Source organism: Podospora pseudocomata (assembly GCF_035222375.1).
Source record: "Podospora pseudocomata strain CBS 415.72m chromosome 2 map unlocalized CBS415.72m_2.2, whole genome shotgun sequence".
NCBI lineage: Eukaryota > Fungi > Ascomycota > Sordariomycetes > Sordariales > Podosporaceae > Podospora > Podospora pseudocomata.
Genome location: NW_026946366.1, coordinates 464,414 through 482,103, shown reverse-complemented (window position 1 = coordinate 482,103; position 17,690 = coordinate 464,414). Strand labels below are relative to the sequence as shown.

The window sequence follows — 17,690 nt, the reverse complement described above, 5'->3', positions numbered from 1 at the left end:
CAATCAGTGTCGTCGGATAAGAATGAGGGCCTGTCCCAGTGGCGCCGCGGCGGCATCTTGATCCTAGCCTGTCGTCAGCGAGGCCGGGGCCCCCTGCCAGATGCCATGCCAGGGTCCAGGACAAGCACGCGAGCTTTCTTTCATTGTTCAACCACCCGTACCCTCCAGTGGCCCCCCCGAGCCCCCCCATATGGACCCCCAAACTGCCCCCCCATTCGACTGCAACCTCCACGCACCACCACGCCCCGAGATGGGCAGCGAGCAGCACCGCCTAGCCCTTTCCAAGCTGCCGGGCAGCCAATCAGCAATGCTATGTGACGACAGTATGTGTAGACCAACGCGGGGCATTGCCTATTGCAGGAAAATATCTCATCCCACGGCCGATATCGTCTGGTTTTCCAAAGGGGAAATAGGCATCATGATATGTATGGCAAAAAAGCAAATACGACCCGACTGGCGCGGACGTCGTTCCACATGTCAAGACGCTGGAACTGTGCGCCGTGCTTCTAACGCACGAGCGATAACCGGCGCTCCCTGAGTAAATCCTCGCCAAAACGTGGCCACTCGACCCAGCACAGGGACTCCCCCGCGCTGCTTGTTGACGACCATCCCAGGAGAAAAACGCAAGGCTCTGGATAATAGTGTGAAACGGAGCTACACTATTGTGCTCCTGTCGGTAGAGAGAACTGTGTAGCTAGGAGCAGGGGACCAGGAAAAGGCTTGGTTCTGTCGTCCCATGAAAAAAAAGAGACCGTCGCTATTCGGGCTTTCACACGTTGCCCCCCCCCTCCCCCCCACCACCGGCCTTTCGTGCGGGTGTCTATATTATACTCGTCCCTTCCCTTCGTCCCATTGTGCTCGATTGTCCTCTTCTCTTCCCATCCATTCTTCGTTCGACAGCGTACGAGTTCAACAGTTGATACCCTCGACACATTTCCGCACTCCAACAACAACAACAACAACAACAACAACAACAACAACAACAACAACAACAACAACAACAACAAGAACATATACCCCTAGATACCCATTCAACACTCGTCACAATGTCCAACCTTCCTTCTGAGCCCGAGTTCGAGCAGGCCTACAAGGGTGAGTTTCCATGAGAGCCAAGCCTTGGGACACTGGTCCGCCAATGGCTCGTGCTGACTCGTGAACCCGACAGAGCTCTACTACACCCTCGAGAACAGCACCCTCTTCAAGAAGAACCCCGAGTACCGCACCGCCCTCAAGGTCATATCCATCCCCGAGCGTGTCATCCAGTTCCGCGTCATCTGGGAGGACGACAATGGCGACCTCCAGGTGAACCGTGGTTATCGTGTCCAGTTCAACTCGGCCCTCGGCCCGTACAAGGGTGGTCTCAGACTTCACCCCTCCGTCAACCTTTCCATCCTCAAGTTCCTCGGCTTCGAGCAGATCTTCAAGAATGCCCTCACTGGCCGTAAGTGACAGGCAACTTTGCCTCCTGTATGGCGAGCACTCGCTAACCAACTCGCAACAGTGATGATGGGTGGTGGCAAGGGTGGTTCTGATTTCGACCCCAAGGGCAAGAGTGACAACGAGATTCGCCGCTTCTGCGTTTCCTTCATGCGCGAGCTCGCCAGATACATTGGTGCCGATACCGATGTTCCCGCTGGTGATATCGGTGTTGGTGGCCGCGAGATCGGTTACATGTTCGGTGCCTACCGCCGTGAGCGCAACAAGTTCACTGGTGTCCTTACCGGCAAGGGTCTCCACTGGGGTGGCTCTCTCATCCGTCCCGAGGCCACTGGTTTCGGCCTCGTCTACTATGTCGGCCACATGCTCGAGTATGCTGGTGTGACCGATGGCTGGAAGAACAAGCGCGTCTCCATCTCGGGCTCCGGCAACGTCGCCCAGTATGCTGCCCTCAAAGTCATCGAGCTCGGCGGCAAGGTTGTCTCTCTTTCCGACTCCAAGGGCTCTCTCATCGCCACTGGCGAGCAAGGCGTCACCCCCGAGGATATCGCCGCCATTGCTGAGCTCAAGCTCAACCGCGGCTCTCTCTCCGACTACAGCCACAAGGACAACCTCAAGTACATTGACGGTGTCCGCCCCTGGGTCCACGTCGGCAAGGTCGACATTGCTCTCCCTTCGGCCACCCAGAACGAGGTCAGCAAGGAGGAGGCCGAGGCTCTTGTCGCCGCCGGCTGCAAGTTCATTGCTGAGGGTTCCAACATGGGCTGCACTCTCGAGGCCATCGAGGTCTTTGAGAACGAGCGCCGTGAGAAGAAGGGCGAGGCCATCTGGTATGCCCCTGGCAAGGCCGCCAACTGCGGTGGTGTCGCCGTCTCCGGTCTCGAGATGTCCCAGAACAGCCAGCGTCTCGCCTGGACCAAGGAGGAGGTCGACAGCAAGCTCAAGGAGATCATGAAGTGCGCCTTCTTCCAGGGTCTCAACACGGCCAAGGAGTACGTCGAGGCCACCGAGGGCGAGTATCCCAGCTTGGTTGCCGGTTCCAACATTGCCGGTTTCGTCAAGGTCGCCCGTGCCATGAAGGAGACCGGTGACTGGTGGGACAACCAGCTCAACAAGGAGGCTGCCGATGCCGAGGTCACCTCCGACTCTGGCTTCGCCGCTTAAAACGATGATCCAGTGGTTGCAGTTCAGCCCAAGGCAGAGTAGCTGTATGTGTTGCTGGATCGGCATCCGACGCTACCCGGGCTAGAACCAGGGCTGCAGAGGCACCACCATGTATCCGTATGTGGGTGACCAAGTGCCGAGCCATTCCCATCAGGATGGCGATGTGGCCGCCACCTCGATGATGACGCCGCCGCTCTTTGCGGCACGCCCATCGGTGTGGGATTTTGATTTTTCTCATTGGGCGTTTTCTGGACCCATTGGCGTCATGGGGGTTCTTGGGTGCTGGGTATGGAGTTTGAAGGGATCGGACGGGATGGCCGGGACGAGGTTACGACTTTCATCTTCTTCATCTTCATCTTCCACCCCCATCTTCCCATTGGCAGCTCGGTGAGTAACAACCACGCCTGTGCCTCCTGCACAGTCGGGGAGAGGATTGAACCGAGCGGGCCTTACCGACAACGTCATTGCTGTTCTGCTCCTGCGGGAGGCAGAATAAGCTTGTAAGCTTGTTGGAGTTGGGCGTGGTTGATGGTGTGTGTGTGTGTGTACCTGTTCGTGTTCTTGTTTATGGTTTTTAAGGTTCTCACACCAAGGGGCATAGACGGCATTTGGGAGGGATAGCGTGTCGTGCATGGCGCAGGGAAGGAATCTGTAGAATAGAGTTGGGGATGCCCCAAGCATATAAAGAATATAAACACAATAAAAAATATAAAAAATAAAAAGAACAGAAACTGCAAGTGAAGTCGATGTTCGCAATGAAGTGAATTGAGAAGCAAAGCACGCCATTAATGAGACACCATGCCCCTTCCGTGTTATCAAGTGTTATCAAATGGGCAGCTGACCAGCACAAATTGACCCGGGACCTCGGAAGGGACAAGTCGTGGCTCCTTCCCAGAATCAACTTCCCCATGGGGTAGAGAGCGTAAAAGCCAATCAGAGAAGGTCTGATTGCTGGATATCAGCGATAAGGCCCGGAGCGATATCAAGCGATATCTCCAGCTGTCTTTCTCCAAAGAAGGTTACGTCGGGACAATCGGCGTTTTCGTGACAAATTTCCATGAATAACACCTGTCGTGGACTTGACGTTGTGCAACACTCTTCCAGGACATCGCAAGCGTAGCAAGCGAAGAATACGTTGAACCCAAAACACCGAACTGAAAGCCACAGCGACACAAAGAGCCACACCTGTCGCCGACCGCCCACCCACCCCCCTCGACGCCGCACCCTCGCAACGCTGTTGGGCAGTTTTCCACGTCGTTGTCGTGTGGTCGAGATGGAGACAGAACCGCCCGAACTAATTTGGGCGAATTGGCCAATCGGCTGACAGATGTCAATATACCCAGGACAAGGTGGTGGCACCGAAAGGCTGTGCAACGGCTTCGAAACAGTTACCTTCTCACCGGAATCCAATCGTCGTCTCGCCCAGCTCAAAGGCTGAGATTCCCAAAATATGTCGAGTCACTCGAGTTTTGCGAATCAGGAACAGCAGTCTATCTACTACACCTGATTATACGGGCAATGCGACGACGACGCCCTCCTGATGTCCTTAGGATGAAGATCCAGTCATGATAAGAGTCATTGATGGAGCGATCAGTTATCAGCCTTGTGGCTTTGCCTTGACCGTGTGTGTGGGTGTCAGTCAGGCATCAAACTGCATGGGGTGTGATTGGGGGCCTGAGGCCGTCAGCTCGTTGACGTCGTTTTTGACGTCGGTCGCCCGTTGCCCATACGGACGGGCTCTGCAGTTTATACAGTATTTCCAAACAGTGTCCGGCGAGTCCAAGGGCCAGACTGTTGGGCCTCGCTCGCATTGCGACATCTCGATCTCCAACACGCAGACCATCGACTGCCGAGCACAGCGGGCCGGCCCCCCGACCTTTAAGGAGGCCAGGGGTAAAGTCTTGGTTTGACAGCGCCCCTGCCTTTATCGGAAGGATTGAGTTATCAAACATCTGGTCGTGATCAGAGCGCTAACTCTTCGCAAAGCATTGAAGGAGGGCATTGAGATGAAAGGTACTGATACAAATAACGATTGCTCGAGATCCGAGTAGAAACTGCAACATGATGAAATGGAAAAGCTGCGAGTTGCGCTCCTGAGTAAATCGGCTACGACGGCTTGCAACATCGCCGACTTCTTTTTGCTGTAGCCTATCACGACCCGCTCGTTTCCCGTCCAATGAACGCAGCATCAGCACTATCAACCCTGGCCACCACGAAAAGGGCTCTACCTCCGCTGCCGTCCCGAAGGCAGCAATGAGGGATGGCTACGGTGATCTCTGCTACAAGCTGCCAGTCAGAGCCCCTAAATGATTGCGGATAGATTGCCCGTGCAGTCGGGATTCGTCGATCTGTCTGAGACACCAGCTACCTTATGGGCTGAGTTTGCATACAGCCAATCGACATCCTTTTGCGTCCGTCATAGATTCCAGCTTTGTGGAGGCGGGGAACGGAAAGAAGGGAAAGAGGTGCTCCAAAAAAGACGTCTTTCCACATGACATCGTCGCCGTTGCGAGCCTTGTTCCTCAGCCACAAGGCAGCATTTGAAACATGGTCACCATTCGCGACTCCAAGACTGACATGCCTCTTTCGGAGATGGCTCCCAGGTGTCTCCCATGTCTGGTTCACCCGTCGTGGTGGACCACCCTACCCTGGACCCCTTGTCCACCCTCCATCGCCTGGTAGGGTGGAAGGATGCCAGCCAATGACAGACTCCTGTCAGCAATGGTTGAAGATTTTACTCAGCCCAGCCCAGCCCAGGAGTAGTCCAACAAATGAACTCGGGCTGACGAGCTGCGCCCTGACCGAATATTCTTGGGGTCAGCAAAGGGTAGGGGCCGAGGCTTGTAATTTAGTATTCCCCCACATGGAGACTGCATACAGTCTGCAAACTGGTAGGGATGGCGTGACATTGTATGCTCAATACACATCTAGCGCCCTTCTACCGACAGTATCGAAGATGTTTGGCCCAGACAAAGCCACACCAGTCTGGGATCGCGCCTCTATCATGCCGGTAGCCCCTCGGACGAGTCGCTCAAAAACTGGGAACCTTTATCAAGATCTCACAGCCTGCTTCAAATCCTCAAGGCTTTTTTCCTGCTTCTCTCACCCTACCTACCTACCTACCTACCTACCTACCTACCTACCCCCTTTTCTTGTGTTCCCATCTCATACAGCCAACATACTCTCTTACTTGAACTATTGTTCCTTTGTGTGACACGGATTGGCTTTTCCTTCCCAGCCAACTTCCCTGATAGTGGACACGACCGTATTGGTATCCGGGCAGGCCAGCTCACCGACCACAATGGACAAATCCGAGAGACAAAACCCTTCAGAGATGTTGGGAGCCCATCCCAACGGACCGAACGGGCCCTACACACCTCCTCTCACCCCAGCCCTTCACATTGATAGCCCTGGCACCACCGACACCAGAGGCCAGCTCTCCATCGACCATCTTCACATCGTCCACAGTCCAGCCGATTTGACGCATGACAGCGTAAGGAACCGGACAGAGACAGAGCCCAACCTGCGACACAGGAGAGTCCGAACCGCCGACTCGGAATCCTCTTCCTCAACCGAAGCAGCCATGTCCAGCTCCTCCTCCAGCCCCAACCCCCGAGCAGCCTCTGTCTTTAGCACCCAAACCCTCATCAGCGAGGAAACCGCCCCTCCTCCTAGAGCCACAACCCCCTCCCGCCAGGACTCCCACCCCATCGAAACCTACGAGGGCCACCAGCAAGACCCCTCCCCTCACAGCACCTCCCGGGCCAAGATCAGGGGGTACACCGACGGGAGAGACGACAAGGCTTTTCCTCGCATCTCCAAGCCGCTTGAGCTGCTGAGGGGATCGTACGACGTGGTTGTGATCGGATCTGGGTATGGTGGTGGTGTTGCCGCCTCCCGCATGGCGAGGACGGGGCAGTCGGTCTGTGTGCTTGAGAGGGGGAGGGAGAAGTGGCCGGGGGAGTATCCTACCGGCGCGGTGGAGGCGTTCAAGGAGCTGCACTACTCGGGGCAGCTGGCGCCGGCGTTTTTAAAGGGGAAGCTGGTGGAGGGCGGGAACCCTACCGGCATGTATCATATGATTTTTGGGAAGGGACAGAATGCGGTTGTTTGTAACGGTGAGTCTTGATCTGAAGTCCGGGTTAGGGGTTTCTTTTGTGCTGACGTTGAACAGGTCTCGGTGGCACTAGTCTGATCAATGCGAATGTGTTTATGGAGGCGGATAAGCAGACGCTGTCTATGAAGCCCTGGCCTAAGGAGATTAGGGAAAACCCAAAGGGCTTGGATAAGTGTGAGAACCCCCATTGCATCTAGGATACGATGGAAACGTGTGTGCTGACAGTGATGGCTTAGACTACAAGAAGGTGGAACAGATCCTTGAACCTACCGAGTACCCCAGCGAGTGGCCCGAACTCCCCAAGACCAAAGTCTTCAAGGAGCAAGCCGAAAACCTGGGCATGGGTCACAAGTTCAAGAAGGTCAAGCAGACAACACGCTTCCGCAATGGTCCCAACAGCTGCGGCGTTGAGATGTCCCCATCCAGCCTCACAGGCCAGGACGCCACGGGGGTCAACGACGGCTCCAAAACCACCACCCTCGTTACCTACCTAGCCGACGCCTGGAACTGGGGCGCCGAAATGTTCTGCGAGTGCGAGGTGCGGTATATCCAAAAGGACGAGAAAGAAGGCTACCGCGTCTTCTTCGCCTGGCACGGCAGGAACCGCGGGCTCTTCAAAGGCTATCTTCACAACGACCTTATGTGGGTCCATGCGAAAAAGGCCGTCTTCCTCGGTGCCGGTGCCATCGCTTCGACCGAGATCCTGCTCAGGAGCAAGGCTATGGGCCTTTCCATGAGTGACAGTGTCGGACAGAACATGAGCGGGAACGGTGACATGTTGGCGTTTGGATACAACACCGACAGACACGTCAACGGGATGGGCAAGCCGGTCCCGTCGCCGTATAACCCCATCGGGCCAACGATTACGAGTGTGATTGATAACCGGGAGGGACACGAGAACCCGTTGGATGGGTATGTGATTGAGGAGGGGGCTATTCCCCATGCTCTGTCGCATCTTTTCCAGGTCATGTTGGACTTCATGCCGGGAAAGAAGGACCCGAGGGATGATACTATCATTGAGAAGACGCAGGCTGCTCTGGCGAGATGGGGTTCGAGACTTTTGGGACCCTACTTCAAGAATGGCGCTACGGAACGGACGCAGGTGTATCTGGTCATGTCGCATGACAGCAATCAGGCCATGCTGTCGCTGAAGGACGATAAGCCCGTTCTAGAATTCCTCGGCGTCGCTCGCAGCCACCACGTCAAGAAGCTCAACAACATCTTGGAGCGGGCCACAGAGTATGTTGGAGGTACCTTGGTACACAGCCCCTTTTACGGGATCATGGGCCAGCAGATCACGGTTCATCCCATTGGGTAAGTTTCTTTTTCGTCTTTTCCTCCGAATGTACCACGTTGCACCGACGGAAGTTTTCTTCTTTTTTTCTGACTCAAATTTAGTGGTGCCTGCATGGCTCGAGACAATACGGGGAGGACTGGTGTTACCAACCACGTCGGTCAGCTCTTTAGCGGAAACGGAGCGGAAGTCCATGACGGGTTTGTGGTTACAGATGCCTCTGTGATTCCGACTGCGCTGGGTGCCAACCCTTTTGCCACTATCGCTGCTTTGGCGGAACGATCGGTGGAGGCGTACTGCGAGTCCAAGGAGCTCAAGATTAGCGAGGAGAAGAATGGCATTCTCAACTTGCTCGGGGAGCCGGCGCATGCTCCCAAGCGGTGCAGGCCCAAGCAGAGGCGGGAGCAGTTGAAGGCTGAGGAAGAGTTGATCAGCATTCAGACGGCAAAGAAGGTCATGGACAAGGCTCGGATTGTCAAGGCTAGCGGCATTGGCTTTACCGAGGTCATGTCTGGCTTTCTTCATGCTGATACCAAGATGACCGAGGATAACCGGGCGACGTATGAGCTTGCTCATCGCATTGGTAAGTCGCTCTGTGAGAGCGCGAGGTTCTTCCTCAGCGTGCAGTCTTTCAACACCAAGGAGATGATCAGCCATGTGCAGCATCGTGGGATGCTGACCGGCACTTTTGTCTGCCCGGCCATTCGTGGGTCCCCGTTCATGGTGCAGAGAGGAGAGTTTAATCTGTTCATCCTCAACTCCAAAGCTCCGGGGACTCGCAACCTGACCTACGACTTTGACATGACTGGTGTCGATGGCAGGAGGCTTCACTTCCACGGCTACAAGGTGGTTGACTCGTCGGTTGCCCTGGCCCCTATCCAGTTCTGGAAGGCAACCAGCACCCTCTACGTGACCATCAGCGAGCACGTCCCAGGCATGTGCCGCGATCTCGACGACGAGGACGCCTGGCGCAGAGGCGCCCCCATCGCAAAGGGCATCATGCAAATCCAACCTAGCGACTTCCTCTCCCAGATCAACACCATGACCACCACCGGCAGCAGCTTCATCCGCAAAGCCGTCAGCGCCGCCAGTTTCCTGACTTACTTCACCCGCCGCTCCATGTCCCTCTTCCTCGCCCCTCTCACCCCCCTCCAATACCCAACCCAAACGTTTACCGGCTTCACAAACGACACCAACCCCGACAGCTCCTACGCCATCGTCGCCTCGGACGGCGTAACAACCCGCATGCACAAATGGGAGCCCACCCACGTCCCAGAAGGCCACCAGGTAAAAGACCTCTTCATGATCCCCGGCGCGAGCGTCGACCACCAAATCTTTGCCCTCCCCACCATCCCCTTCAACGCAGTCAACTACTTCCGTCGAGCAGGCTACCGCGTCTGGGTGTCCGTCCACCGCATCGGCCAGCTCATGATCGCAGGCAACAACTGGACAACGTTTGACGCCCGCCTCGACCTCCGCGCCTGCCTGGAATACATCCGCAAATCCCAGACCACCACCCTCACCCCCAAACTCGCCTCCCCGGAAAAAGTCTACTGCGTCGCCCACTGCATGGGCTCGGTAGCCTTCTCCTCCGGCCTCCTAGACGGGACAATCCCCCCCTCCTGGATCTTGGGGATAAACTGCTCACAGGTATTCATGAACCCCATCTGGGGACCCGCCAACATGGCCAAAGTCATGGCTGGCGGTCCTTTGCCTCTTGACAAGTTATACAACGCCGTCTGCGGCTCTTGGTTCAGCTGCTCGACGAGCAAAGACGAGGGATGGGCTCAATATCTCCTTAACCAAGCCCTGAGGTTATATCCCCAATCCCGCAAAGAAATGTGCAACAATGCCGCCTGCCACCGAACTTCGTTGGTGTTTGGTCGGTGCTGGAACCACCACAACCTCAACGAGGCTACACACCGGCAGATCGACCGGTTTTTCGGGGGGGTGAACATGCGGTTGCTGAATTTGCTCATGAAGATGGGCTACGAGGGTCATGTCATGACCAATGCGCCAATGTATGAACCCTTGGACACGAGGGAGAATGTCCAACGACTAAAAGGGATACCGATCATGCTCTGGGTGGGGAGGGACAACGCTGTCTTGTCGCCCGAGGCTACCGAGCGGACGTACGAGGTGTTGTGCAGCCAGTTTGAGGACGGGGATTACAAGCGCAAGGTTGTGCCGGGGTATGGGCATCTGGATGGGTGGATGGGGAGGAACGCGTGGAGGGATGTGTACCCGTTTGTGAGGGAGGAGGTGGACAGGGTGGTGAGGGGGGAGGGGTACAGATTTGAGGAGCCGGATGATGAGTTCAAGGCGATGGTGCACGGGAATGAGATTTATTATTAGGGGCGTGTTTTCTTGTTTCTTTTTTGGGGGGTTTTCTTCTCTATATATACAGACTGAAAGGGATTTCAGTGTTTCTCTTTTTCCATCTCAGTTGGATACCCATTATTATATATGAAACACCAAATACGGCCGACATATCAGCGTTTGGTTTTCCCTTTTTTTCTCCACACTATGTATCACCTCTACGGCAGTCGGGTCATTGGAACAAACAACTAGGTAGATAGATAGCAATGGCAGGACCATCTCGAAACGAGCTTTTGCTCAACCATCAAAACCGTTTTTTGTATTTCTCGTCATCCCTTCCTTGCCCTTATATCTCTTCCTCTCATGTCCATGTCCCAAGTTGTCTACATAACACAACACTCCAACCCATACATGGCCCTCTCTACCTCCCTCTTCACCTGATACCAATCCGCCCTCCTCTCCGCATACTCATACACCTCCTCCGCCCTAAAGATCCCCCCAAACCTGTCCCCATCAGCAATAATCGTCGCCATCTCCTTGGCATGCTTCGCATCAATCAGATAAATCTGGCTCAGCTCCCTCAACGCCTTGAAATACGCGAGCAAGTCCTTGTTCTTGAGCGTGCGGATGTACTCAAAGTAGAGATTCATATCCGCAATCAGCTTGATCGCCCCCTCGGTGCTGATCCGCTGTCTCTTCAGATGCTTGCACACTGCCGTAAAGAGCCGGAGTCCAACCTCGCCGTTGAACACATCAAGCATCGACTTGTCTGTGCTGCCCACCAACATCGAGGTGTGCGACGCTACCAGATCCTTGATCCTCTGCGCTGTTTTTGAAGGGCCAATATCCATATCTATCGCTCCCGCCGATGGCCTCGGAGCAGGCGCTTTCTCCATCCCAGGGATCGTCCCTGACAGAATGGAATCAGGAGCAGAGATACCCCCCGGGTTATAGTCCGTCGGCGACTGAGTAGTGGCGCAAATGTATTCCACCTCGTCCATGAGCACGTCGATGCCCTTATTAAGGCCAGCGGCGACGCTCTCGTCGAGCATTTGCTCAAACTTTTTCTTTGCCATGCCCGCAGGATCCAAAAAGTCGTTTCTGTCGGCAATTTTCGGCTGGGCGAGCTGTTGCTCGTAAAAGACGTCGATCATCTGGGAGATGAGGTCGCCCACGTTGACCAGCTCGATAAATGTGACCAAGGGGGCCACGCCTCCCTTTTCGTGTTCGCTGACCTCGCGGGGGTTGTATTGGGATAGATGGGTGACGGCCTTGTCGAAACCAGGCTTGACGTGGCCGTTGCCGAGGATGCGGAGGAGCGTGACGAAGATGGTTTCGCACATCTCTCGCGCCTCGCCGCCGACTTGGCCTCCAAGCTGGATGAAGACAGCGACACGACCTAGGCTGGCTTTAGCTCCGTGAACCAGGCTGAGCGCTACCTCGATGCTGAAGAGGGATTTGATGCCCTCCAGCCGAGACGTCATCAGCGCCGCCTTGGCTGCCAATTCATCCGCAAATGCTTTGCCTGGTAATGGACTGCTGGCGCGATCGCCAGGAGTGCCCGCTGGCGCAGGAGACCCTGCCCGACTCGGAGTCGACGGTCCACCATTAGCAGCCGCCGTCGCAGCAGGTTTACTACTTGCAAACGGCGACCCTATGGGCAACCCCAGACTCGTAGGCAATACCGTAACAGGCATCATAACCACCTTCTTGAACGACGTCAAGAAGTCCTTCTTGTCTGCCTGCCGGTTCGCAAAGCTGCCCATATAAAACGACTCGGCACTCGCCTCCTGTTCCGACAACTTCTTCTCCCACTCCCCCACCTCCCTCTCCGCCTGCGCCGTAAACGTATCGATTTCGTCCTGAAAATACAAATCAATATGCGGCTCAAAGATCCTCAACGCTATCTCCTTCGCCCTCGCCTCCTGATCCACCTCCCCTCCCTTCGGCGGCGTCAGCGTCCTCAAGAACAACATCGTCTGCTCAAAAATCCCCGACACCGCCCTCAAATAACTCGGTATACTCCTCTGATGCGCATCATCAAACAAAGGCGTGATATACTCGACCATAATCTCCTCCCTGACCTTATCCACAAACCCCCAAAACACCCTCTGCGGCCTCGGGAATATCCTCCCAATGATCTCACCCTGCTCATTCACCTTCCTCCCCAACACCTCAAAAAACCTCCTCGACGGCTCCAGCGTGATACTATCCGCCATGGCCTGATTCACACAATCCATCGCATTCGCCAGCACCTCCCTATCCGCAAAAATCGGATGCTTCTGTATAAACAGCTCTACCCCCGCACTACTCCCCGGATTCAACACCTCCAACACATGCGCATACTTTTTCATCCTCCCATCCACATCCCAAAACTCATACCCCTGCTCAAACTCCCTCAGCACCGCGCTCTCAAAAATCCCCGTCATCCCCTCCAACTTCTCCCTCCTCCCCTCCGCCCCATCCGCCCAGTCACTCCTCGCAAAACTCCTCAAATTAGCCAGCATCCTCGCCTGCCGGTCCGGATCCCTAAAAACCTTGAAAACCAACGGATCCGTATGCGTCCTCGCCCTGACCAAATCGAAATAAAACGGCGCCAACGCCCCGTATATCCTCCCATACTCCTGCCTCGCATGACCCCTTATACTCCTCGCGTTCTTCACCACCAGCAACAACCCCTCCACATCCCTCGGCGGCTCCCCCCCCGACCCTCCTCCAGAAACTTTCATTGTCTCAAACCCATCCCTCAAATCAGAAATCTGCTGTTTCTGCAGCTGTATCTGCAGCAACTCGTGCTGTCTTCTCTCCTGTTCTAAATCCGCATCAAAGAATAAACTCTCTCTTTTTGTTGTTCCGGTTGGTGATGGGGGTGGTATCGGCTGCCCCCTCCCAACCCCACTGCTAATAGTTTGTTGTCGTCTCCTCTGCACCGCCTCCTCGAATCTTTTTCTCGCTTCCGCCTCGTCCCAGACACCCATGCTCTTTAATCGCGCCACCCAGCGTGTGTCGTCGTAGACCATCTCCTTGTACCGGCGGGATGTTCGGGCGAAGCGGAGGAGGTCCGGGACGGGGAGGTAGTCGAGGATGGTGGCGATGATTTCTACAAGCACATATCCATCAGTTTATGTTCCTGAGGGCCGGGGACGGTGTTGGGGGTAGAAAGAGGGTGGTGCGTACCAGCCGGCAAAACAGGCTTCGTGTCCAACATCTCGGTCGCCTGCAGCGTCTTCAATATACTCGTCGAGTGCTGATGGTATTTTTGCCCCGCCGTCGTCGTCGTCGCGGCAGTCATTTTTCCCGTTCCAACCCCGCCCGTGGTGGGCGCTCGTCGGAGGGGGGTGATGTTCGACATTGCCAAGGTCTTTTGGATCACTGCCAATGAATTGTCTGATGGGATTACAAAGTTAAGAAAAGAAAAGGGATCATGAAAAAAGCATCAGGTCATGACATCGTGGAGCATGAAAACAAAACCAAGTAAAAGGCGCTGAAGACTGGTTGATTACAGTGTTGGGCGTTCTGGCGACGTCGAGCTTGATGTAAGCTTCAGTTATTATGGTTGGGCGAGGCCGCATATTACGATTCCGATTTCAGGGGATGAGACACAAGCCCCAGCCCGCTGCGGGGAGCCTGACCGTTAAAGCGGCCGTCGGGAAGACGGGTTACGGAATGGGGCCGCGTATTACTTCGGTGGCAGGTGGGGCAACTGGTGACAGCTGTCGGGCTGGATATATAAGTCCCCTAAGCCACCACTAGCAATGATAAAAATCCACCGACCAAAACCGTATATATTTCGCTCTTTCGCCCCCAACTCCTCGCTGGTACTGTACATAACTACATAAACCCAACACATACATAGACTCGCCCACTACAGCTCGTCATGACCGTGCTCACTCCCCGTGGCCTTGGCACCACCCTCCAAGTCCTCCATGGTCATAATCTTGACCACCAGGCTGGTCCAGCCAGTGAAATGCTGTGTTCTCTGACCCTTTCCAGTGTCGGGGTTGTACTGCTCCCAGGCAAACCCAGTCTCCTCCCAGGCATTGTAAATCGTCTCTACCAGGTTCTTGCGCAGGCGCGAGTACAAGTCTCTGGCGACCTCCTTGTGCGGCCCATCTTGTGTCGCAACGTACTATGAAACCCGAGTCAGCTTGTCATACCTGAAAAGTTTCAAGACCAAAAGACTTACGTGAAGCTGTTTCACAGCCATATAGTTGATGTTGATCCAGATGGGACTCCGCCAGTAGTTTTCGGCCGTCTCATAGAGAGCATCCTTCTTGCTGAGACTGCGCAATCCATAGGGCGTCCAGAGCTCCTCCTCATCGCCAATCAAGGCCAGAATCCTGCCAACCTTGGGGTCGTCAGGCTTCATCAAGCCGGTCAAGAATGGGAAGAGAGAGATATAGCCCTTGTGGCAGACGAGCTTGTTCTCCTCAAAGTCGTCGATCGTGGCATCGCAGAAGCACCCGTCCGTCTCGGACCAGTGCAGGTCGACAAGGTTGTGCTCAATAGCGTCCAAAATGGTCCTGTACTCATTGACATCCTCCGCAAAGCCGAGAGCATCGCCAATGTTGGAGAGTGACTTGGCCATGAGACCAACCCAGGACATCAAGTCAACGTGTAGCTCCCCAGGATGCGGAGGTTGAGGGCGCGGGTAGTCATCCAGACCGCTGGTCAAGCAGTGAGTAGTGGTGCGGCCGCGCCATCTGTAAGCTTCCTTGGCGGAGTATGCTTCTCTGTCGTAAGACTTGATATCACCCTTTTGTGTCTTTCTGAACCATTGGAACTGGCGGCGGAGCAGCGGGTAGATCTTGCGTAGATAGTCGAGGCCAACCTCGGGGTTCTCGAGCGAAGCGTTGGCCAAAGACTCACTCTGAGACAGGCGTTCCTTGTGGACAGCCGCGGTGCCGTTGGTGTTCAGCAGTCTTTCGACAAACTGCTCAACAACGAGGAAGAGAGTAGGCGGGTTGGCATAGTGCGGGTATTGAGTCTGGAACTCCTGAGGGACCTTGCTGCGTGCCTCGGCGCCCAAGATCTGCTCGCGCCCGATCCAACCGTCTTCATCAATGAGGTTAAACCAGCTTTTGATGACCTCCAGAGCAAGATCAGTATCCCAATCCGCAATAGGCAGCAGGTGAAAACCCTCATCCCACAAGAACCCGCGAGGGAAGAATGGACGTGAAGGAACACTGGTGAAAAGCTCATGCGGCCCCTCCAAAGCTTCCGCATGTCTCGCTCTAGCCTCGGCAGCCTCCTCCCAGAAGCCCTCATCAACTTCATCATACTCTGGCGCATAAGACCGGTCCACCACTGCCTGCCCATAAAAATACCCAATCCCACCAATCAAGTTCGAAAACATGCTCCGGCCAAACTTCTTGTACTTGTCCGCATTAAACGGTGCCTTCAGCGCAAACACCCCCCCAAACCTCTCCCCAAACTCCTCCGAGCCAGCCTTGATCTCCCTCGTCAGATCCTCACTCTTGAGCTCCGTACCCGCACTCTCGCTAGAGAAGAGCACATCAAACTCAAAGTCTCCCTCGAAGACCTTTTGCACAATGTGCACATTCCCCTTCCCCGGCCTATTCTGCAGCGTGAAAACCTGCCAGACCGGCGGCGCATGCTCGGCATTATCATACTTGTTCTCCACCAACCAATCCACCTGCTCCTTCAACTGCCTAAACACAATCGGCTTCGCCTGCCAAATCTGCTCGTCCGGATACTGCAAACTCTGCACCGTCGTCCTCCCCCCCTCCCCCCACGCCTCCAACTCACTAATCTCATGCGTACTAGTCGGCCTCTCCCCCTCCCCCTTTGTAACCACAAGCTTATACCCCCCCAACCCTTCACTCTCCCCGCTAAGCACCACGTCCCCCTCATACCCCCTCTTCTCCTCGCCCCTCTCCGCCTCCAGCCTCCCACCGCCCTCCTGCGTCACATACAAAATCACCGTCGTCCTCTGCTCCGGATCCCCCAAAACCCCCTTCACCCTCGCCCCCCAACTCCCCCCATTCCTCCCCCCCGGAACCTTCACAAAGCTCGTCGTGAGCGTCAGCCCATTCCCCCTATCGTGAATCGTCTGCACCCCCCCGTTCCTCGCATCGTACTCATCCCACCCGTACCCCTTCATCCCCTCGTTCTGCTCACAGGTGTACCGCATCGTGTTCTGAAAGTCCTGGAAACTCTCCACCTTCCCCCACATCAGGCCCGTCATCAACGATTTAGGAATCCTAGGGCGCACCCCAAAGTAAAGATTTGGGCGGTAGGGGCCCCATAGCAGTGATGAGTTCTGCTGTGAGGCGAGTTCGCTGTGGAGGATGGATTCATCGTTGTTGGAGGGGGCCGCAGCATCGATGGTGGCGGTGACGGTGGTGGTAGAAGTGAGGAGGGCGGTGGCTGCCAGGAGGCGCCTCCAGTTGGGGATCATTGTGGGTCAATTGATCGGTTCGAGAATATATGTGTGATTATACCATCATCATCATCATCATCATCATCATCGCCGTCGTCGTCTTCGTCAGTATCGCGATTGTTCGTAGTGGTCAGGCACCTGTCTGCTATCACCAAACCCAATTCGGACAGCTTGCAAAGTTGGATCTCTCTCCCGCCCAAAGTCTTGGCCCCTGGCCTATGTAGGTTGTCCCTGGCTGTGGCTCTCAGCTGTGGCTGCCCCACCCCCAATTGGGCGGGCCCCGCAGTTATCCATCGGCCCGCGCCCCCCGCCGAAGATCCCCAACAAAACCCCACCTTTTTTCGCTTCTGGTGGGGGTCTTCAAAGCAACTGTGCTCCCACCTGTTCTTCTCTCCAACTCTCGCTCAGTACCTACTGTACATACAAGTAGATCTGGAGAGACAGTGACACCTTCCGAATTGGTAGGTTATATCCGTATCAAGCGAGCCATCATAGCATCTGCATCCACAGAGCCGCTAGGCAATTTTGACTTCATCTGATGATTTGTGTGTGTGTGTGTGTGTGTGTGTACGCTCATGGTTTACGTACTGAATCTTTTGCAAAGTTTCAATAACGGTGTTGACATGGTTGACGCCATCTGTGGGAGATCTGCAAGCCACCGGTTTCAATTTACCTGCAGAGGGCCCAGAATGGCACTAATGGATATACTTGCACCACAAGTATCTCGACAATGGGTGGACATCTGCAAACATCAAAGCCACAAACATCTCCAGACGACTTCACGTGAAGAGCCGTTCCTCTTGTCCTTATCGCCGCCTCAGACGTCACCCGCCAGAGTTCCCGGCGTCCGTGTTATTTCCACCTCGAAAGTTCAGTCCATATCTCCATCGTCCACCGTCCGAGTGCCTCGAATGCTGGCCCTGATTGGGGCGGAAGGAAAATTTAAGATAGGACGT

At 55.2% G+C, this 17,690-nt stretch overlaps 4 protein-coding genes across 4 annotated transcripts; 2 read left to right on the top strand and 2 right to left on the bottom strand.

Moving 5' to 3' along the window:
- The first annotated feature begins 81 nt into the window (after nt 1-81).
- GDH3 (NADP-dependent glutamate dehydrogenase) lies at nt 82-3,325 on the top strand. Its single transcript, XM_062887499.1, has 3 exons — nt 82-1,092; nt 1,166-1,441; nt 1,502-3,325. Exons 1-3 carry the CDS (start codon nt 1,047-1,049, stop codon nt 2,599-2,601), a joined length of 1,422 nt encoding a protein of 473 aa, XP_062745613.1. The 5' UTR covers nt 82-1,046; the 3' UTR covers nt 2,602-3,325.
- A 311-nt stretch (nt 3,326-3,636) lies between these two features.
- On the top strand, nt 3,637-10,645 carry QC762_206010 (uncharacterized protein). The gene is made up of 4 exons (XM_062887498.1): nt 3,637-6,719; nt 6,776-6,892; nt 6,955-8,032; nt 8,117-10,645. The coding sequence occupies exons 1-4, from the start codon at nt 5,903-5,905 to the stop codon at nt 10,365-10,367; spliced, it is 4,263 nt and encodes a 1,420-aa protein (XP_062745612.1). The 5' UTR covers nt 3,637-5,902; the 3' UTR covers nt 10,368-10,645.
- On the bottom strand, nt 10,464-13,683 carry RCY1 (F-box protein: endocytic membrane traffic, recycling ReCYcling 1; the record flags this gene model as incomplete). Its single annotated transcript, XM_062887497.1, has 2 exons — nt 10,464-13,431; nt 13,509-13,683. 2 exons carry the CDS (start codon nt 13,681-13,683, stop codon nt 10,715-10,717), a joined length of 2,892 nt encoding a protein of 963 aa, XP_062745611.1. The 3' UTR covers nt 10,464-10,714.
- Nucleotides 13,684-14,196: 513 nt separating this feature from the next.
- On the bottom strand, nt 14,197-16,752 carry CWH41 (Processing alpha glucosidase I; the record flags this gene model as incomplete). The annotated part of the gene is made up of 2 exons (XM_062887496.1): nt 14,197-14,460; nt 14,518-16,752. The coding sequence occupies 2 exons, from the start codon at nt 16,750-16,752 to the stop codon at nt 14,197-14,199; spliced, it is 2,499 nt and encodes an 832-aa protein (XP_062745610.1).
- Between the last annotated feature and the right edge of the window lie 938 nt (nt 16,753-17,690).

Coding starts and splice junctions, on each gene's coding strand:
- GDH3 (XM_062887499.1), top strand. CDS start 1,047: ATGTCCAACCTTCCTTCTGAGCCCGAGTTCGAGCAGGCCTACAAGG. Junction 1,093..1,165: donor GTTCGAGCAGGCCTACAAGG/GTGAGTTTCCAT, acceptor TGAACCCGACAG/AGCTCTACTACACCCTCGAG. Junction 1,442..1,501: donor CAAGAATGCCCTCACTGGCC/GTAAGTGACAGG, acceptor AACTCGCAACAG/TGATGATGGGTGGTGGCAAG.
- QC762_206010 (XM_062887498.1), top strand. CDS start 5,903: ATGGACAAATCCGAGAGACAAAACCCTTCAGAGATGTTGGGAGCCCAT. Junction 6,893..6,954: donor CCCAAAGGGCTTGGATAAGT/GTGAGAACCCCC, acceptor GTGATGGCTTAG/ACTACAAGAAGGTGGAACAG. Junction 8,033..8,116: donor ATCACGGTTCATCCCATTGG/GTAAGTTTCTTT, acceptor ACTCAAATTTAG/TGGTGCCTGCATGGCTCGAG.